This window comes from Panthera onca, chromosome X, assembly GCF_046562875.1.
Source record: "Panthera onca isolate mPanOnc1 chromosome X, mPanOnc1 haplotype 2, whole genome shotgun sequence".
Taxonomy (NCBI): domain Eukaryota; kingdom Metazoa; phylum Chordata; class Mammalia; order Carnivora; family Felidae; genus Panthera; species Panthera onca.
Genome location: NC_138357.1, coordinates 59,570,816 through 59,593,782, shown reverse-complemented (window position 1 = coordinate 59,593,782; position 22,967 = coordinate 59,570,816). Strand labels below are relative to the sequence as shown.

Below are 22,967 nucleotides of genomic sequence, written 5' to 3'. Positions count from 1 at the left end.
GAAGAGGCAGAGGAGAGAATAGGTGAATTAGAAGATAAAATTATGGAAAAAGAAGAAGCTGAGAAAAAGAGAGATAAAAAAATCCAGGAGTGTGAGGGGAGATTTAGAGAACTAAATGACATAATTAAACGAAATAATATACGCATAATTGGGATTCCAGAGGAGGAAGAGAGAGGAAAAGGTGCTGAAGGTGTACTTGAAGAAATCAGAGCTTAAAACTTCCCTGATCTGGGGAAGGAAAAAGGCATTGAAATCCAAGAGGCACAGAGAACTCCCTTCAGACGTAAGTTGAATCGATTTTCTGCACAACATATTAGTGAAACGGGCAAAATACAAGGATGTAGAGAAAATTCTGAAAGCAGCTAGGGATAAACATGCTCCAACATATAAGGGAGACTGATAAGACTTGCGACGGATCTGTCTACTGAAACTTGGCAGGCCAGAAAGGAATGGCAGGAAATCCTCAATGTGATGAACAGGAAAAAATGGAGTTGAGAATCCTTTATCCAGCAAGTCTGTCATTTAGAAAGAAGGAGAGATAAAGGTCTTCCCAAACAAACAAAAACTGAAGGAATTCATCACCACTAAACCAGCCCTACAAGAGATCCTAAGGGGGATCCTGTGAGACAAAGTACCAGAGACATCACTGCAAGCATGAAACCTACAGACATCACAATGGCTCTAAACCCATATTTTTCTATCATAACACTGAATGTAAATGGACTAAATGCTCCAACCAAAAGACATAGGGTATCAGAATGGATAAAAAAAAAAGATATATCTATTTGTGGTCTACAAGAAACTCATTTTAGACCTAGGACACCTTCAGATTGAAAGTGAGGGGATGGAGAACTATCTATCATGCTACTGGAAGTCAAAGGAAAGCTGGAGTAGCCATACTTATATCAGACAAACTAGACTCTAAAGTAAAGGCTATAACAAGAGATGAAGAAGGGCATTATATAATAATTACAGGGTCTATCCATCAGGAAGAGCTAACAATTATAAATGTCTATGTGCCAAATATGGGAGCCCTCAAATATACAAAACAATTCATCACAAACATCAGCAACCTTATTGATAAGAATGTGATAACTGCAGGGGACTTTAATACTCAATGTACAACATTGGATAGATTATCTAGACACAGGATCAATAAAGAAACAAGGGCCCTGAATGATACACTGGATCAGATGGACTTGACAGATATATTTAGAACTCTGCATCCAAAGGCAACAGAATATATTTCTTCTTGAATGCACATGGAACATTCTCCAAGATAGATCACATACTGGGTCACAAAACAACCCTTTATAATTGTACAAGAATTGAGATCATACCATGCACACTTTCAGACCACAATGCGATGAAGCTTGAAATCTACCACAAGAAAAAGTCTGGAAAACCTCCAAAGGCATGGAGGTTAAAGAACACCCTACTAAAGAATGAATGGGTCAACCAGGCAATTAGAGAAGAAATTAAAAAATACATGGAAGCAAATGAAAATGAAAATACAATAATCCAAACGCTTTGGGATGTAGCGAAGGCAGTCCTGAGAAGAAAATACATTGCAATCCAGGCCTATCTCAAGAAACAAGAAAAATCCCAAATACAAAATCTAACAGCACACTTAAAGGAACTAGAAGCAGAACAGCAAAGACACCCCAAAACCAGCAGAAGAAGAGAAAAAATAAAGATCAGAGCAGAAATAAACAGTATACAATCTAAAAAAAACTGTAGAGCAGATCAACGAAACCAAGAGTTGGTTTTTTGAAAACATAAACAGAATTGATAAACCTCTAGACAGGCTTCTCAAGAAGAAAAGGGAGATGACCCAAATACATAAAATTATGAATGAAAATGGAATTATTACAACCAATCCCTCAGAAATGCAAGCAATTATCAGGGAATACTATGAAAAATTATATGCCAACAAACTAGACAACCTGGAAGAAATGGACCAATTCCTAAGCACCCACACACTTCCAAAACTCAAACAGGAAGATATAGAAATCATGAACAGACTCATAACCAGCGAAGAAATTGAATCAGTCATCAAAAATCTCCCAACAAATAAGAGTCTGGGACCAGAAGGCTTCCCAGGGGAATGCTACCAGACATTTAAAGCAGAGATAATACCTATCCTTCACAAGCTGTTCCAAAAAATAGAAAGGGAAGGAAAACTTCCAGACTCATTCTATGAAGCCAGCATTCCTTTGATTCCTAAACCAGAGTCCCAGTAAAAAAAAGAGAACTACAGGCGGATATCCCTGATGAATATGGATGCAAAAATTCTCAATAAGATACTAGCAAATCGAATTCAACAGCATATAAAAAGAATTATTCCCCATGATCAAGTGGGATTCATCCCTGGGCTGCAGGGCTGGTTCAACATTCACAAATCAATCAATGTGATACATCGCATTAATAAAAGATAAGAACCATATGATCCTGTCAATCGATGCAGAAAAACCATTTGACAAAATTCAGCATCGTTTCTTAATAAAACCGTCAAGAAAGCTGGGATAGAAGGAACATACTTAAAGATCATAAAAGCCATTTATGAAAAGCCCAAGCTAATATCATCCTCAATGGGGAAAAACTGAGAGCTTTCTCCCTGAGATCAGGAACGTGACAGGGATGTCCACTCTCACCGCTGTTGTTTAACACAGAGTTGGAAGTTCTGGCATCAGGAATCAGACAACAAAAGGAAACTAAAGGCATTAAAATTGGCAAAGATAATGTTAAGCTTTCACTTTTTGCAATGACATGATATTATACACAGAAAACCCGATAGACTCCACCAAAAGTCTGCTTAAATTGATACATGAATTCAGCAAAGTCGCAGGATACAAAATCAATGTACAGAAATCAGTTGCATTCTTATACACTAAAATGAAGCAACAGAAAGACAAAGAAAGAAACCGATTCCATTCACAATTGCACCAAGAAGCATACAATACCTAGGAATAAACCTGACCAAATATGTAAAAGATCTGTATCATGAAAACTATAGAAAGCTTATGAAGGAAATTGAAGACGATATAAAGAAATGGAAAAACATTCCGTGCTCATGGATTGGAAGAATAAATATTGTCAAAATGTCAATACTACCCAAAGCTATCTATACATTCAATGTAATCCCAATCAAAATTGCACCAGCATTCTTCTCAAAGCTAGAACAAGCAATCCTAAAATTTGTACAGAACCACAAAAGGCCCCGAATAGGAAAGTAATTTTGAAGAAAAAGACTAAAGCCGGAGGCATCACAATCCCAGACTTTAGCCTCTGCTTCAAAACTGTAATCATCAAGACAGCATGGTACTGGCACAAAAGCAGACACAGAGACCACTGCAATAGATTAGAAACCCCAGAATTAGACCCACAAAAGTATGGCCAACTAATCTTTGACAAAGCAGGTAAGAATATCCAATGGGAAATAGACAGTCTCTTTAACAAATGGTGCTGGGAGAAGTGGGCAGCAACATGAAGAAGGATGAAACTAGACCACTTTCTCACACCATTCACAAAAATAAACTCAAAATGGATGAAGGACCTGAATGTGAGACAGGAAACCATCAAAACCTTTGGGAAGGAAGCAGGAAAAAAACCTCTGTGACCTCAGCCGCAGCAATTTCTTACCTGACACATACCCAAAAGCAAGGGAATTAAAAGCAAAAATGAACTATTGGGACCTCATGAAGATAAAAAGCTTCTGCACAGCAAAGGAAATAATCAACAAAACTAAAAGACATGGGAATGGGAAAAGATATTTGCAAATGACATATCGGACAAAGGGCTAGTATCCAAAATCTATAAAGAGCTCACCAAACTCCACACCCGAACAACAAATAATCCAGTGAAGAAATGGACAGAATACATGAATAGACACTTCTCTAAAGAAGACATCCGGATGGCCAACAGGCACATGAAAAGATGGTCAACATTGCTCCTCATCAGGGAAAAATAAATCAAAACCACACTCAGATATCACCTCACGCCAGTCAGAGTGGCTAAAATGAACAAATCAGGAGACTATAGATGCTGGAGGGGATATGGAGAAACGGGAACCCTCTTGCACTGTTGGTGGGAATGCAAACTGGTGCAACCGCTCTGGTAAACAGTTTGGAGGTTCCTCAAAGAATTAAAAGTAGACCTACCCTATGACCCAGCAGTAGTGCTGCTAGGAATTTACCTAAGGGATACAGGAGTACTGATGCATAGTGGCACTTGTACCCCAATGTTTATGGCAGCACTCTCAACAATAGCTAAATTATGGAAAGAGCCTAAATGTGCATCAACTGACGAATGGATAAAGAAATTGTGGTTTGTATATACAATGGAGTACTACGTGGCAATGAGAAAGAATGAAATATGGCCTTTTGTAGCAACATGGATGGAACTGGAGAGTGTTATGCTAAGTGAAATAAGTCATACAGAGAAAGACAGATTCCATATGTTTTCACTCCTATGTGGATCCTGAGAAACTTAACAGACGACCATGGGGGAGTGGAAGGAAAAAATGGTTAGAGAGGGAGGGAGCCAAAACATAAGATACTCCTAAAAACTGAGAACAAACTGAGGCTTTATGGGCGGTGGGAGGGAGGGGTGGGTTGGTGATGGGTATTGAGGAGGGCACCTGTTGGGATGGGCACTGGATGTTGTATGGAAACCAATTTGACAATAAATTTCATAATCATAAAATAAAAATTAAAAAAATTAAAAAAATAAAGAGTGAACACCATTTCTTTGAATCTTTTCCCTTCTTTGGCTTCTATTACACTCAAATATGACTCAGCCATGCTTTTGTTAACAGTTTTATTTTTAATTATGGGTAGTTCTGTGAATTCACATACACATATACATACCTACAGAACTTTCCATAATTTGCACATATATGGGTGACAGAGAAGGAATTTCTAGAGAGTTAGGGTTGGAGTCATAATAGTGTATCATCTAGAAAACCAAACCTTTGCTTGTAATATGCAATTAATTGTACATTAATCTATGAAGGTAAAAATGAAATAATTGGCAACAAAATGTGCAAAACATTAAAAATCACTGATATTTCCGTTTTAGCGATAGTAGAAAGAAAACTAAGACATAAGTTTTGCAATCTAAGTTCAATTATCAGCCCTTCTACTTGCCAGTAGTGTTGCACTTGGTAAATTAAAAAAAAAAAAAAAGATTTGTTTATTTTTAGAGTGAGAGAGACAGAGCAAGAATGGGGAAGGGGCAGAGAGAGAGGGAGACACAGAATCAGAAGCAAGCCCCGAACTATCAGCACAGGGCCCAATGCAAGGCTCAAACTCATGAACTCAAAATCATGACCTGAGACAAAGTCAGACGCTCAACTTACTGAGTCACCCTGGCGCCCCCAGCTGGTAAATTTTTTAAACCCCCGAGCTTCAGTTTTCTCATCTTCTGATATATAAAATAGTCTCTCCTTGCTGTCATTTTCAAAAATTTTCTGCGGGGCTCAGGTAAGATAATATATGTAAAGATGCTTCACATGACATAAGACAAATGCAGGAGATGTCAGTGTTGTTTTTAAATTTTTTTTAACATTTATTTATTTTTGAGACAGGGAGAGACAGAGCATGAACAGGGGAGGGTCAGAGAGAGGGAGACACAGAATCTGAAACAGGTTCCAGGCTCTGAGCTGTCAGCACAGAGCCCGACGCGGGGCTCGAACTCATGGACCGTGAGATCATGACCTGAGCCGAAGTCGGTCACTTAACTGACTGAGCCACCCAGGCGCCCCTAAGTGTCAGTGTTGTTTAAATTCCATTCTGAATGTGAAAACCTGCTGCTTATTCATAGTTGAGTCATTCTTTCTTATATTTATAATCAAATCCCTGTAAACAACTGTGCCTGACTTATATGGGGGCTTCAGTGAAGAAAATATGAAAGAAATACATCAAGTGCTTTTGTTGCTACTACTTATATCAGCTAATGGAAAGATGAAGAATAGATATTTTAGGAGTTAAAGGATCAATTAGTATCTCAGAAGGATGTTTGTGAGTTTTTAATCTGGAGAACTGAATTTTATTGTAAATGCTAAACTTCAGGGTTAAATTTTTGGGAAACAGGACTTTATAACATATATATATAATATATTTATATATAATGTATATACTATATATATTAATATATATATGTATATAATATATACATATATATATTATATATATATCATATATACATATATATGTATATGTTATATATATTACATATACATATTACATTATATGTATATGTATATATATTACATATACATATTACATTACATATGTAATGTATATATATTATATATATATAATATATATGTATATATATATTAATGGAAACTTTCCTGCTTAAAACAATCAGATGTCTATCTTGTCTGAAGTACTTGAGCTTTACAAATAAAAAGAGAGAAATGGGAAATCTGAATCAAGTGTGATTACACAGTTAAATTGGATTCATGTTTTCATTTATATCTTAATAAAATAAGGAAATTTGCTAATAGCATTTTAACCCTGTCTTGATATTTGGCAGAATTTTGCACTTGAAGTAGAAGAGACAAAAAAAGCAAAATATTCTGTTTATGAGATAATATATGAAAATAGCAAATCCATAACATTTTTGAAAATCTTGGGAAGCTGTACTTTTTACACTAATGTTTGGTATGGTTATTATTATGGAAATTGTGCCAGAGGTTCTTTGCAAATACTTCTCAGGAGTAATATGAAACTCACCAAATATGTTGTAGTTGTAATATTCATCAAAATGAGTTATTGACTTTATTACATTTTAATTAATAGCTATTATCAAGCCACAAATTTAATTATCTCTGTTGACAAAATGTAGCAGTGGCTATGTATTCATAAGAATTTAGTCTTGTTTTCTGGCTAATGGTATATCATCACTGGAAGGAAATGAGAAAATAGATGGGGAAAGCTCTTTGAAATCTGGACATGATATTCATAAGCCCTACTACTGTATTTTTCATTATTAGGTTTTTATTATACATATTTTAAATATTTATATTTATAAGTATTTGTAAATATATGAACTTTAAAAATTTTTAAATTTCAGTTAGTTAAAATACAATGTAATAATACTTTCGAGTGTACAATTTGGTGACTCAACATTTACATACACCTGGTGTTCATCATCACAAGTGCACCCCTTAATGCCTATCACCTATTTAACTCATTCCCCCACTCACATCCCCTCTGGTAACTACCAATTTTTCTCTGTAGTTAAGAGTCTGGGGGTGCCTGGGTGGCTCAGCTGGTTAAGTGTCTAACTCTTGATTTTGGCTCAGGCCATTATCTCACAGTTTGTGAGATTGAGCCCTGTGTCAGGCTCTACACTGACAGTGTGGAGCCTGCTTGGGATTCTCTCTCCCTCTGCCCTGCTCATGCTCGCTCACTCTCTCTCAAAATAAATAAAAAATAAACTTTTTTTTAATAAAGACACAGTTTCTTGGTTTGACTCTATCTCCCCCCCATGCTCATTTGTTTGTTTCTTGAATTCCACATGTGAGTGAAATCATATGGTATTTGTCTTTCTCTGACTGATTTTGCATAGCATAATACTCTCTAGCATCATCCACATCATTGCAAATGGCAAGTTTTCATTCTTTTTTAAGGCCAAGTAATATTCATACATATATATATATATATATATATATATATATATATATATATATATATACCATACCTTCTTTATTCATTAATCAGTTCAGGTGATGGACACTTAGGCTGTTTCTATAATTTGGCTATTGTATATAATGCTGCTATAAACATTGTGGCGCAGGTATAGCTTTGAATTAGTATTTTTGTATCCTTTGGGTAAATACCCAGTACTGCAACTGCTGGATCATAGGATAGTTCTATTTTTAACTTTTAGAGGAACCTCCATATTCTAGAGTAGCTGCCTCAGTTTGTATTCTATCCAAAAGTGTAAGAGGGGTCCCCTTTCTACACATACGCATGTTGTTTCTTGTGTTATTAATTTTAGCCATTGTGAACATTTTAATATATTACATATATTAAACATATCACATATATGTAGTTTTAAGGGACAAACAGAAAGGAAATTGAGGGATAATTAAACCTTGCCAGGTTTCCCTGATTGCAATTCAGTACACAAATCTGCTAAACTACAAATATTTTACAATGGATATTAGCAACAATTATTAACAAATTAGCACAGACTAGTTTATAAGATTAACTTTCATGAAGTTGAAATCCTGGAGAATAACAGCAAATAGTGTTCTGCTTAAACTCCAAAGAGACATATTCTATTAGTTAAATAACAAAAAGTAACATTTCCACAATTTGAATATGCCAGTGCTAATCTACCTTCTGTAATACAGACACTTTTGAATGACACACTCAACTGCCAAAAAGATAGTTTTTGGCTGCAGGAATCCAGAAGTTACATTAATTATAGCCATAATCATAATTACTTAAATTTGTGCAGTATAATATGAGGTATGCATAAGATTCAGTGGCTGAGCAAACAGGAGAGAAGCTACTTTGGGACAACTGATTAAGGTGGCAAACATCTGTTTGTAAAAGTGGATGTGAGCCAAAATATTTCACCCTGTTTGCTAACTTATTCTAACAATTTTATTTGGCCAGAAGTGATTCATGGATGTTCCCACTTAAAAAAAAAAACAAAACTCATAGTTTTCTACATTGCTTCTAGCTCTTCCACTCATCATCCCCTGCTTTCCTCGCTTATCATCAGTGTTTGGGTGCTTTTTGGTTGTTTGGTTTGGTTTTTCACCCCTTCCTGTGTCTACATCCTGGGAGACAGAAACCCTTTGTGTGACTTCTTCCCAAAACTTTCTCCATTTGCTTGAGATGCCATTTAATTCTGCTGTATATGGGGTTTGGTGGAAGGATCACTGATGTTCAGATACCTGGGCTCTTTTTCTAACTGCCACTAAATTATTATATAACTTAAAACATGTCTCTTCTATCGGGGCCTCAGTATTCTTATCTGTAAATGAGGGGATTAGATAAGGTTATATTTCAGATTAATGCTAGCTACATTCAGTGTTTGTTATACTTGGTTATATGGACTGCCCTGGGAAATGTTTTCCAGTTAATATAACTATTAAATAGAAATTTTAATTTTGTTCATTACTGCTTTTAGACATTGGCTTTGATAAAGCACTTTAAACATAAACATAAAAGTGCTTTAAACACATTTATGGGATCACAGCTTCAAGAACAACTGGTGCAGGAAAAGGAATATTCAAATATGATATTGAGAAGGACTAAAATAACATGAAAGAACTATTTCAGCTTTGTTTAAAATGGGGCTCACAAACTCAAAAAGTCAAGGGATGCAGTGTTCTGGTGATTGTGTTCAAACGAAACAAGCTATTCTTTTAAATTTCATTTTGAACACTAAGTACTACTGCGGGTCCCCTTTTAAACTGGCATAATGTAAATCCAATAGCACATCAAAATAGGATCTACTTTCAGTAATCCTAAGAGTGTAAGACTACTGGAGACCCTAATTCTAGCCTTTCCTCACTCCCAACTGTGGACCTCAGTTTTAGGGTCCATAAAGTTACATTAAGAAAAGATGGGGCACCTGGATGGCTCTGTCAGCTGGGTGCCCGACTTCGGCTCAGGTCATGATCTTGTGGTTCATGGGTTTAGGCCCCTAGTGGGCTCTGTGCTGAGAGCTCAGAGCATGGAGCCTGCTTTGGATTCTTCGTCTACCTGTTTCTCTGCCCCTTCCCTGCTCATGCTGTGTGTGTGTCTCTCTCTCTCAAAAATAAATAAAAAGACTGAAAGAACCACGTGGCTGGCTTAGTTGGTGGAGCATGCAACTCTTGACCTTGGGATTATACTTGGGTGTACAGATAACTTAAAAAAAATAAAATCTTAAGAGAAAAAGGGGAAAAAAAGGTGGATCTCCCATAAATGCCAGAGAGGTGCTTGACTTCACTTGTCTCAGCATTTCAGCAAACGTTTTTTATTGAGAAATCTGTGACCACTTGTTGCTTCCAGGTTAGTTTTCTTCTTTCCTCGAACTCATATTCACTCTGATTGTGTGTGTGTGTGTGTGTGTGTGTGTGTGTGTGTGTGTGTGTGTGTAATCTTCTCATGCGAATCCTTACAGTAGCCAACATATATTTGGACAGTATCTTAAGGGAAACAAACTTTCAACGGCTATTATGGGCAGTGAAGGGTGAAGACAAACTCCCTGTCAACAGGCCCCTCCCTGCACATTGTAGGCCAAGAGCTACGTCATAGAAACTCCCGGAAATGCACCAGGCTCTAGGGGCAACGCATGCGCAGTGCGGGGCAGTTGAGAACTCCCTTTTCCAGACCCAGCTGCCGGTTGGTAGCTGTGGGGATCCTCTCCCCGCGGCCTCAAGCTGAGAGGGTAGGGAAAAAGGCAAGTAACAAGACTGCTTACTGTAGCCCTTGCTTGGGGCTGTAGAGGGAGGTGTTTCCTTTTCTGAAGAGCCTCCCTTCGAAAGCCCTAACTGGCGACGCGGTCTGACAGGAATGAAGGTACCTCTCGATGGGAGGTGGCTTACAGTAACTAACAGGGAGGAGGGGCGGGTTTAGTGTGAGGGTGACCACGCAGCCCCTGACCCCACCCCCAGGCTCATGTGGTAAGGCCGCCTTGGCCTTCAACCTCAGCTCTGAGCCTCACATTGTAGATGGAGGTCCTGATAGACTAGTGGCCAACCTTTGGGTGGGGACAGGGCTGGAAAACTGTCTTATGAAAAACCAAGATGGAAAAAGGGTGTGCGGGAGGGTTAGATTGGCCAACTGACAGCTCACTGAGAGTTGGCAGATTGGTTGATGCTCGTGAAAATCTTCAGAGACTCCTTCCCAGGAACAGCATGAGGCAGAACTAGGACAAAAATAGGAGTAAGAACAAGAGTTCAGAAAAGGTTGACCTCAACTAAACATGAGGAAAACTTCCCAAATAATTTTACCTGTTGGCAAGCTTACGCTGCTGCCTCATCAAGTTCTGTACCACTTCTGTGAAAGCTATTCCAACTGTTGAATTCCAACCTTTTGGTTAGATATCACCTCTATGTTTTAAAATCCCCTGAGTCGATGATTCTCCCTTTATAGTAATAATATAATAATCCATCTCAGCATTATTTATATTATTCTGTTATGGAAAAAGAAATTCACCATGCTCAGAATGGCTGATGATATAATTTAGAATTGTTTGTTTTGAATCTTATTACTTTATTGTCTGTGATATGGATAATAGGACTTCTGTGGTTGTGCCTTTGAAATACATTAGGCTTAATTAAAATGCTAACACTTAGGGGACATTTAGCGTCTAGTTATCCCCCTACATAGTCCTATAGACCCAAACCTTTCAACATAAAGGAATGTAATTGAAAAAAAAATTTAAAGCTAGTCAACATTTATAAAAATAGACACTGAAGTGTTGAGGAGGGAATTTTTCCACTATCTTATCTCATTAACTTTTACTTATTTTTAGTGTTTGTTTTACAAGTTTTGTTTACCTCCTTTCCTTTCCCTCCCTTTTTTTGTTTTTAAGCAAAAAATAAAAGTTTTTTAGCTGAGAGTTTTTAAACCCGAGATGAAACACCTTGGTCAATATTTTGCATAAACATCTATAGGTAATTATAAGAAGAGAAAATAGGCACTAGTCCTCTGAACTGAATTTAAATTAAGAAAGCAATGCAAGTTGGAAAGACCAAACAAAAAAAAAGAGAGAAAAAAAAAGTCATTTAGGTAGATTCAAGAAATAATGTAAATGTTAAATAGCAAAAACAAAAAAAAAAACAAAAAAAAACACAAAAAACCAAAAAGCAAACAAACAAACAAACAAAAAAAAAACACAAAAAACAAAAGAATAGAGAAACCACTGCACACCAAAACCCCCTTTCCTCAAAATTAGAGGACTTTAAGTGATGTTGTACAATTATATAAAACACAACCACATCTTTTAATCAATGAAATTTCCTCTGCCTGACACATAGTAAGTGCATCATTACCCATTTGTTGAATATGCTTGAAGGAAATGCAACTTTTGCCTGTTTAACCAAGTCTCTGCTGAATGTAAGAACTTCACTATGTATTTCTATTAACTTTTATTTTTATTTTTTTAGAATAACTGAAACCTATTGGAGATTCACTTCACCGTTGGAGGCTACCCAAATCTTCTTTCCTTTATCCACCACCCACACTGTGTACAGCCTCTCCTACCCTCACACCTCAGGTGAAGGTGAAATCAGAGAATGATCAGCAACTTGCTCGTGTTGCCAATTTCATCATGAATTTTAAGACTACAGATAATCTGACTGTAAGCATCAGGATTCTTTCAGATCTTCCTATTCCCCTAGCAGCTCTCATTTTCAGTCTGAGCTTGTCCACCAAGTATATAACCCTAATGCTTGATTGGAAGTTCTAGAACTGTAACAAATTGGAGTTTCAAAACTACCAGGTAACCACATGTGGCTATTTAAATTTCAATCAATTAAAATTAAATAAAATTAGGAAATGTGTTCCTAAGTCTCACTAGCCACATTTTACATGCCATATGTGGTCAGTAGCTACTATATTGAATAGTGCAGATGTAGAATATTCCAACATTGCAGGAAGTTATGTTGGACAGTGCTGCTTTAGAAAGTTTGTCTGCCCCTTGTCATTTCTTCAGTTTAAAAGATATTCAGATTAAAATCCAATTTTCTTGAGGGGCAAGATAAAAGTAAACACAAATATGCTGTAGTAGTTCAAGAAGTGCTATGAAAGGCAGGGCCTGAGTTAATTGGCTGAGTGAAGAGGATGATAAAACATGGCAGCCCACTCGTCTAATATGGTCCTACTTCTTTTGTCTGGGAAAGTGCTACCCATATTCAAGTTTTTTTCAGAAGTGGACTTAGCTGTGATTGTAGACCATTTGTTTAATGTGAACATCAATGATTTACATTTGCAAAGCATTTCTATATACAAGGTCATAAAATTTAGTTTAAAGATGGTAAAATGGAAGGGGAGAACAATTGATTTTTCCAGAATTATCACAATTACACAATATTACTTTTAAAATTGTCATTACTATGTCCTTTGTATCTTGGTTTCAAAAGCTGAGTAATATAGGTAAGGAAAACTGAAAGCTGCAACAAATTGGAGTTTCAAAACTACCAGGACTAATAATGATTCACATTTCCATAATGAATGTTTTATATTTTAGAAAGTGTTCTCCTTCCCATTTGTTTTTCTTTCCATAGGTCTCACAAGACACTCCTGATGTAGGCAGGGAAGGTATTATTATTTTTCTCTCGAGGTTCTTTTCTGTCTAGTTTGGCTTAACTCAGATGCCACCTGCTGCGTGAAGCTATCTCTTTTCCTTGCAGTTAAACATAAACTCCTTAGCACTTATTCTGTATAGTACTTGTCTTAATGCCGTTCATGTGCTTTTTATATTTCTTAATAGATTCACAATTTTTGTTTGACAGAAGTTGTATCAGGTTTATATTTGGTTTTTATTTTTTGGCCTTTTCAATTTTATCTCATTGAGGTAAAATTTACATAACAAAATTAACAGTTTTAAAGTGTGCAATTCAGAGGTATTTAATATATTCACTATGTTGTACAACCATCACTTTTATCTAGTTCCAAAACATTTTCATCACCCCAAAAAAGAGCCTTGTACCCATTAAACAGTTTCTCTTCCCTATCTCTCCCCGGCTTCTAGCAACCACTAATCTTTCCGTGTCTATGTATTTACCTATACTGAATTTTTCAACTAAGTGGAATCAGACAATATGCAACCTTATGTATCTGGCTTCTCTCACTTAGCATAATGTCTTCAATGTTCATCCACATTGTATCATGTATCAGTATTTCATTCGGATTTATATTTGAGTTTTTGTATTTTACTAAAGAGGTGTGCAATACATACTAATTAGTTAATTGATGGTGGATTATTTTATCCCAAACTCCACACCTGACAGCATATGCTAATATAATGTAGTTTGTATGAACAGATAATGCCTGAACCTGATTAAGTTCTGTTATTTCATTCTTAGCTACTTGGATTATCTAAGCCTTAAATATTAACCACCAGAGGATTTGCTCTATTTATCGATCCTGAGACATGGCACAATCATTTAATCTTTTTCAACAAGATCCTACTGTGACATCCTCTCCTACTGAAGTTCGTGTGTGGATAGAAGGTAAGATGTTTAACTCTGCACATCACTTCTCATCTTTTGCAGGCTCAGCTGACAAGATTTCACATATTATTTTGCAGTCTCTTACAGAAAATGCTTCAATATTAAACACTTGAACCTTAAATCTGTAATTTTAAGTTCTTAACATTGTTTTAATAAACACATCCCAAGAATAATTTCCTTGCCTTGATTAATATCTTTTTTGTATGAATATTGGAATTAATGTATTATTTTTACTTAACATATTAATGTGGTTATATGTGAATATTAGAAGCAACCAAATATTCTAAAATAATGACGTTAGATAAACAGTAAAACACACTACTTAAAAGATATGATTTACATTCTTCTATTGGAATGAGCCATTGCTGACCGAAGAGGATGGATTGTATAAAGGAATAGATGCAATGAAAGGAAGAGTAAAATGCAATTAATTTAAATAATTTTATTATTAATTATAATTTATTACATTTAATATATAGTTTACATTTGAGAGCAAAGGCTATGCCTGCTTCTATCACTTACTGTTTGCATTAATAGTTACTAAAATAATAATATATCCAATGATTTAAGAGGTAGGAAAGATCCAAAGTGTTCTTTATTACCAGCTGTCTTTATTAGCATCATGCTAAGGAGCACTTTAGGAAAGATTGGCGATGTTTACCACTTTTAATTACAGAAACTCTTCTAAAGATGATACTATGAAGCTTTGCTCTATTGCAGTGTTTTCTTTATGTATAGCTGGTTTAGCATATTCTGTTGTGTTAAGTATAATGGATTAGACACTACATAGATGAAAATAATATATTATCATTACAGAATTATAGTATCTTTTTAAAGTTTTATTTCCCCATCCATAAAATTCAGTGCAGTAAGATTTCCCTCCCAATACATTGAATTCATACAGATTTATAGCATGATATATGTGAAAATTTATTATAAAGTAATTTCAATTATGTGAATAAAATTATTTTAATGCAGAGGAATTTCAAATGAAAAATAAACTCCAAGTTTTCTTGAATCATGCTTTAATCCTAACTTTTATCATTTTTAACATCAGGAAACTTAAATATTCTTTCATCACCCTCACTAACTTAGGGAATAAAGTATTGGTTCCTGCCTTTGGAAGGAAATTCCAAGTTTTCTTAGCTGCATTGTTATTTTTTTCTGAGTAATTGCTTTTAAACTTCAGGCCTTTGCATTTGCAAAGGTAGCATTATTTTCAGTAGCATTTGCAAACTACTGAAAATAATACTAATTCAAGAAGAAATGTCTTTTTTCCCCTGTGATTCCATAATATTTCCTTTGCTTTTCAAAGCATTTTGTGCCTATCACTGTATTTGTGTGTGTGTGTGTGTGTTTCATCTTTTCGCTATCAAATTGAAAATAGTTTAAAGGCAAAGTGTAATATTTTACTTATCTTTGTATCTCTGACAACACTCAGCACAATACCTTGCAAAGAGTAGGTACTTAGCAAATATTTTTATTATTGACAAAATAATGACTTTAATATTCCAGTTCTCATTTTTTCCTATAAAACTGGCCTAATGCCCAAAAACTTTCAGGTTGCCACTCTTAGTTAACTTTTGTTTGGTGATATTGGCATATTCTTAAAACAATAATTATAAAATAAAGTAATTTTAAATAAGCAGGCTATGAATTATAGATACCAGACCTCAATACCTTATTGGTATCCTAGCTTGAATTTGGTATTTGATTAGTGGTAAGTTACGAAATTATTTTTAAAAAAAAAACAGTTTCTGTTATATGGACAGAAAACCAAAGATGATTATAACAATTTGATTTACTGGAGACCTTTTCACACAGTTAATTTAGAGGGAAAAACCTAGAGCAGTCTAGCACTATTAAAACTGAGAATGCCAGATGGTTTTTGTATTTTTTGAGTAAATACCCAGTAGTGTAATTACTGTTCAATTTTTAATGTTTTGAGGAACCCCCATACTATTTTCCAGAGTGGCTGCACCATTTTGCATTTGCATGAACAGTGCAAGAGGTTTTCTTTTTCTCTACATCCTTGCTAATACTTGTTTTCTGTGTTGTTGATTTCAGCCATTCTGACTGGTGTGAGGTGATATCTCATTGTAGTTTTGATTTGTATTTCCTTCATGATGAGTGATGTTGAGCATCTTTTCATATGCCTGTTAGCAACATTTTTATAGATATGTTTTCTGAGGCAACAGAAATTAAAGCAAAAATAAACTATTGGGACGACATCAAATAAAAGTCTTATGCACAGGAAAGGAAACAATCAACAAAACTAAAAGACAACCTACTGAATGGGAGAAGATATTTGCAAATGACATGTCCAATGAAACATTAGTATCCAAAATATATGATTTGTTTTTACGTAAAATAATTTTGTGGATTTTAGTACAGAATAGAAAATGTGATTTAAATTTGACAGTTGGAGGATTTGAATCTATTGAAAGAACATAAGCTGAGTTTGGATCCCTAACTTCTAGGCTTGATTGTACCATTAAACCCCATTGTGACTGTAGACAAGCCACTGGGTCATTAGGATTTCTAAAGTTTTTTTTTTAATTGATTTTCTTTTTCTTTCTTTCTTTCTTTTTCTTTCTTTCTTTCTTTCTTTCTCTTTTTTCTTTCTTTCTTTCTCTTTCTTTCCTTCCTTCTCAAACTGGCAACTCACATATGTATGTCTGAGAGGTATATTGCAATGAAAAATAATAATCAGTAATAACAAGTATTTGGAGAAGGTTAAGTACAAAATAAATGTGACAAGTATTTTATCATTGTTCTACTTATGTTTATCCAACTATCAATTCAACTATTGTTATTGTTATGTTAGTGTTACACTGTCAGAAGCACCAACATATTGTTACTATTTATGGACTCTTGGATCTTACAGGTTTAGAAGGTTGTTAGATCTATCTATATGTGGATTTTAATAGCAAAGCCAGGTATACCTCAACTTAGAAAATATTGATTAAGGGATAATTTTCATTAAGAATATATTTGTTTGTCTGGAAAAGATGAATTAAGGTGGAGAGCTTGCAAAATTAGTAAATTAGGAAAGATCATAATAACGGGCCGTGAGGACCTCTCCCTTCATTGATGATGTACATGCATATTGTCAAAATCATAAGCTATACAGGGTGTATTTGATAGGGGGATCATTCTGCTATAGTGACTATGACAATAGTGAGTTTATTATTCTGGAAGATACCTGTGAATGAGCAGAGGGCTCATATAAGTTGAGAATGGTAGGTATCAAAACATCAAGAAAGAGACAAAGTAACTGTTATAGCTTATTCCCTGAAATACTAAAAATACATATATAGATTTTGGAAGAGGTTGAGTACAAATCACCAGTTATGAAATCTGATGCAGTAACAAGAGAGAAAATTTTTATTTGTGGGTAAAATTCTTTCAAGTGATTCTTAGATTACATTTCACAAATAACTGGCTGTGCTGTCTTTATCTCACATGTGAGGCTAGTATTGAGTAGTAGGATAGTGATAGACACCCAGGGAAAAAAAAAAGATGTCACCCTTCCTTGTCTCCATCATTGTTCAAGCTCTGGGTATGGAGATTTGGTCCTGATAATTAATACTGAGTTGGGATGACTACAACTGCTATTTAGAGACCACCTATACCAGATTTACCATAGTAAGTTATTTACATTCAAATTGTAAGTTAGGCACTTGGGGAGCTGCTTTCAGAGTTCCAAATGCTATTTCTGGGTATGTTGATGTAATTGTTTTATTTAACAGTCTGTTAGAGATCCCAGCAACCTATGCTATTGCACAGAAGATGATTTCTTAAACATTAAGTGTCACAAATCCTAATATCTTTGAAAATCTGATGAAAACCTAGACTCTCTCCTTTAAAATTTACATATATGCTTTCTTTTGCATATCATGACAATCAGACAGTTTATACACCCAGTATTCCAGACCAAGGAACGCTTTCACTAGGTAATGAATCATTAATGTGTGATAAGCAGATCTTTTTTTCCCATTTCTTCTCAACCTTTTCCCATACTTCTAAGCTTATTGCTCAGATTTAGAGCACCTAAACAGTCTCTCCTAACTGAAAAGTTAAAGTTGTATAGTATACATAAAGCAAAAGAAGCATGGAGACATAAAGACTAGGAACAGATTCCTGCCATGAAGAACAGTCACTTCCCTTATTGGTTGCCAGAGTTATCAAGTGGGTAAGAACCACCCATATGTTTATATATCTGCAGTATTTTTACAGTATTAATATCTACCACAGTTTGAAATAATTTGTGTAACTGTTGTTGTTTCTATCAATTTCTTTTTGCCTGCTTGTAGGCTTTTTGTTTTTGCCCTGAATGGTTGATAGAAAAGTGACCATATATACAGTAATTTCTCAGTATCTGTTTTAGTTTTCTTCCAAAGCAGATCTTCTTAACATCATTAAAGACTGCATTTCTTCACCAAAAAACATGGCATCATAAGACTTCTGTGCTTTCTTCAATCCCCACCATGCCCTTAACAATCCTGAGCTGAGCTTTTTCACAAAACCAAAGTGATCTATATTTATTTCTGGTAATGGTCTATGGGTAAGAGGACTGAAAATATCTGAATATCCAGTATATAAATTGAATAGTGAGTCCCTATTGAAAAGAATAATATTTATTTGTAGAATCCAATCTTTCCCCTCAGTCAGAATGGAAACTAAAGGTCTCAGTTGTTTTTATTTTTTAAATATATTTTACATTTTAGGGCAATTTTAGGTTTATAGCAAAATAAAGCAGAAAATGTAGAGCATTCTCATATATTCCCTGTTCCTCCATGTGCACAGTCTCCCCCACCAACATTCCAAGCCACAGTGATTCATTTGTTACAATTGATCTAGCTACATTGACACATCATTAACACCCAAAGTGATAATTTACATTAGGGTTCACTCTTGGTATTGTACGTACTGTGGGTTTTGACAAATGTATGGCATGTACCTACATTGTAGTATCATATAAAATAGCTCCCCCAAAAGTTTCTGCACTCTGTTTATTCATTCCCCTTTTCACCTGAAGGGAAGGAAAAATTCTTCCTCTACCCTTCAACTGAATTGAATTAAATTTACATAAGACAGGTTAACAGGAATAAAAAAAAAATGGAAAGTTTTGTTACTTGTGCAAAGGGATGCAATATTGAAATTGAGACCTAAAGAAATGACCAAGGCAGGTAGTTCTTATACTCTTTAGACAAAGAAACAATAAACTTGTGAGGAATTGACAGGATAAAGGAAACAGATGTTTTGGAACTTTAATCCCTAAGGCATTCCAAGTATTTGGGCTGAGGTACTAGATTAGTTAAAAAGGAACACAGTTTGTTCCTGTAGCTTTCTCAGCTTTAGAGTTACTATCTCTGATAATAAGAATGTCTTTTTACTTCTTAGTACAGCCAGAGTACTTTTCATATGAGAGATTTATTTCCTGCTTTTGTGGGACAGGGGAGGGTCTGAGTGTCCTTGCACTGGCTGTTAAGTAACTTTTATTTTAAATAATCCATATGTCAAAGTGGCACATTGAGGTGGCCTGCCCTTGGCCCCTACACAACCTAACCATTGGTAACTACTTATCTTTTTACTGTCTCCATAGATTCGCCTTTTCCAACATGTCTTGTAGTTGGAATCATACACTATGTAACCTTTTCAGATTAGTTTCTTTCACTTAGTTACATGCTTTTTAAGGATGTTCCATATCTTTTCATGGTTTGATAGGTCATTTCTTTTTTTTTATTAGTTTCAATATTTAGGCTTTTTTTTTTTTCCAGAATGAGGTTAAGTAACAATTTAAATAATTATCAGGTTGTATAAATTAACATCCATTCAGATAAAACATTGCTGCTTAAAAGTGGCTATATTTGGTAAGTAATAAATATATTTTATGTTTAAGCTAACAGGCACCATCTTGAGAGCAGAAAAGGGTTTTTTTTAGCCAGTAAATAAATTACATTCAAGAAAACAAGATGTTTATATATGAAATATGATATTATGATATATCCTTAAATGCTTTTCTTCACATAGCACCCAAACTTCCCAAATGTCTAGAAAGTATCTCCCAAAATATAACTCATAACTTAAGTCATAAAAATAAAGGCCAAGAAAAATCAATTTAAGACAAAAATTTACATTCCCACCTCATATGTGGAACTTGAGAAAGTTAACAGAAGACCATTGGGGAAGAGAAGGGGAAAAAATAAGTTCAAACAGAGAGGGAGGCAAACCATAAGAGATTTTTAAATACAGAGAACAAACTGAGGTTATGGGGGGAGAGGGGAAAATGGGTGATGGGCATTGAGGAGGGCACTTGTTGGGATGAGCACTGGGTTTTGTATGTAAGCGATGAATCACAGGAATCTACCCCCAAAGCCAAGAGCACACTGTATACACTGTGTTAGCTAACTTGACAATAAATTATATTTTAAAAAAGACAAAAATTTACAGTTTATATTCTTAATTCTCCATTCAATAAAATATCAATGGCAAATTTATTGAAAGTAAATTAACTGTATATATGCAATTTGTTAGTGCTGAAAATCTGAAATATATATTTTTAAAACTCTCTTTATCTAAGGTCTTAAAATATTGCATCTCTGGTGGCAAACCCGATAACCATCAAGCATTTTATTTCCCTAGTTTTCATTCTTTCACTCCCACCTCTACCCCTTTATCCTTTAACACCCATCCGTTATTTTTGTTTGTTTGTTTTTGCTAAATACACTTATATCCCAACACAAAACACTGACAATATTCCTTGGTAAACAAGGAAATCCCAGAACAGTCCAAGCCTACAGCTTTGCTCCCAAAGTGTGGCACAAGCTAAAGGACAGGGAAAATAAAACAAGCAATGACCCTTATTGATGCAATCAGAATTCTCCTGAGAATCCACAACTGTTTGAAAATTTGTTGATGTAATCCTGAAGAAAGTTTCAACACATTTTGCATACCAATATCAGAGAGTAAATCGTTTTTTAAAAAAAACATTTTTATTTATTTTTGAGAGAGACAGACAGAGCACGAGTGGGAGAGGGGCAGAGAGCGAGGGAGACACAGAATCTTAAGCAGGCTCCAGGCTCTGAGCTGTCAGTACAGAGCCCAATGCAGAGCTCAGACGCAGAAACTGCAAGATCATGACCTGAGCTGAAGTCAGACGCTTAACCTACTGAGCCATCCAGGCACCCCAGAGAGTAAGTCTTTAATAATTTTTTATGTATTTCTGCCAAAGCAATGGAAAACACAAAAGTCTTTTCATCAGAGAGGTTAGCATATATGTCAATTACCTTTTCCTGTTTCTCTCTTCCTCATGCTTTTTTGTTTTGTTTAGTTTTGTTTTTTGTTTTTCTTATGTGTTTTTGTTTTGTTTTTGGCAGGTGCAATTTTGGGTCTTCCTCTTCCTCGTCTGATATGATCTGAATGGCTGTTACTTGAGACCTCTTTCTGTTTTCTAAACCTTTATTTACTGTAGAATTTATCTTCTCTCACTTAACTCTCTCTTTTCACCTTACCTTGGCTTCATGCTTGTTTTCTGCAGAAGGTGGTGATTTTTCTGGGTCTTTTGCATTTAAAAGTTTTCTGCTAATATGTAACCACAGAGACATGATTTACATGCAACAGGAATCTGTTGGTCACACTCTGGGCACCATTTGGTGGCCATCTTAACTTTTTTTACTTGAGTTGCAGACATGCTCCTCTCGCAGCAGCAGCAGTGGCTGATAGCTCATTTCTTTTTACTGCTGGATAATAATTCATTGTCTGAATGCCCTAAAGTTTATTCATTCATCTATTGAAAGACAACTTGATTGCTACCAATTTTTAGCAATTGGGAATAAAGATGTTATAAACATTTGTGTGCACGTTTTTGTGTGAATGTGTTTTCAACTACTTTGAGTAAATACCAAGGAATGTGATTGCTAGGATCTTATGGTAAAATATGTTTAATTTTGTAAGAAACTGTCAAACTGCCTTCCAAAGTGCCTGTATCATTTTGCAATCTAATCAGAAATGGTGAGAGCTCCTGTTACTTCACATCCTCATATTTATTGTTGTAGTTTTAAAATATTTTATTTAAATTCCAGTTAGTTAACACATAGTTTAATATTTGTTTCAGGTGCACAATTTAGGGATTCAACACTTATAAACAACACCTGGGGCTCACTGCAAGTGCACTCCTTAATCCCCATCACCTGTTTGACCCATCTGCCCCCCAACATACCTACCCTCTGGTAACCATCAGTTTGTTGTCTGTAGTTAAGGGTCTGTTTCTTGGTTTGCTTCTCTCTAACTCTTGTTTCCCCCTCCCTTTACTCATTTGTTTCTTAAATTCTACCTATGAGTGAAATCATAATGTATTTGTCTTTCTCTGAATGACTTATTTTGCTTAGCATAATACTGTATAGCTCCACCCATGTCATTGCAAATAGCAAGGGTACATTCTTTTTTATGTCTAAGTAATATTCTATTGCATGTGTATACATATACACACACACACCACATCTTCTTTATCCATTCATCAATCAATGGACATTTGGGCTATTTCCAAAATGTGGCTATTGTATATAATGCTGCTGTAAACATTGGGGTGCATGTATCCCCTTGAATTAGTATTTTTATATTCTTTGGATAAAAACTCAGTAGTGAAATTGCCGGATTGTAGGATAGTTCCATTTTTAACATTTTGAATAACCTAGATACTGTTTTTCACTTTCCTACACCATACACAAAAATAGATTAAAAATGCATTAAATACCTAAATGCGAGACAA

At 35.2% G+C, this 22,967-nt stretch overlaps 1 protein-coding gene and 1 pseudogene across 3 annotated transcripts in view; one reads left to right on the top strand and one right to left on the bottom strand.

The window, feature by feature from the left end:
• Positions 1–10,351: 10,351 nt before the first annotated feature.
• Positions 10,352–22,967, top strand: part of LOC145713536 (uncharacterized) — a 447,260-nt gene continuing 434,644 nt past the window's right edge. For all 3 annotated transcript variants that reach the window (XM_081792394.1, XM_081792393.1, XM_081792392.1), the window contains exons 1-3: positions 10,352–10,535; positions 12,128–12,321; positions 14,048–14,194. In XM_081792394.1, coding sequence (XP_081648520.1) covers positions 14,116–14,194 — 79 coding nt within the window. In that variant the 5' untranslated portion in view covers positions 10,352–10,535; positions 12,128–12,321; positions 14,048–14,115. The remainder of the gene's footprint in view (positions 10,536–12,127; positions 12,322–14,047; positions 14,195–22,967) is intronic.
• LOC145714401 (UPF0547 protein C16orf87 homolog pseudogene) lies at positions 21,361–21,890 on the bottom strand (annotated as a pseudogene).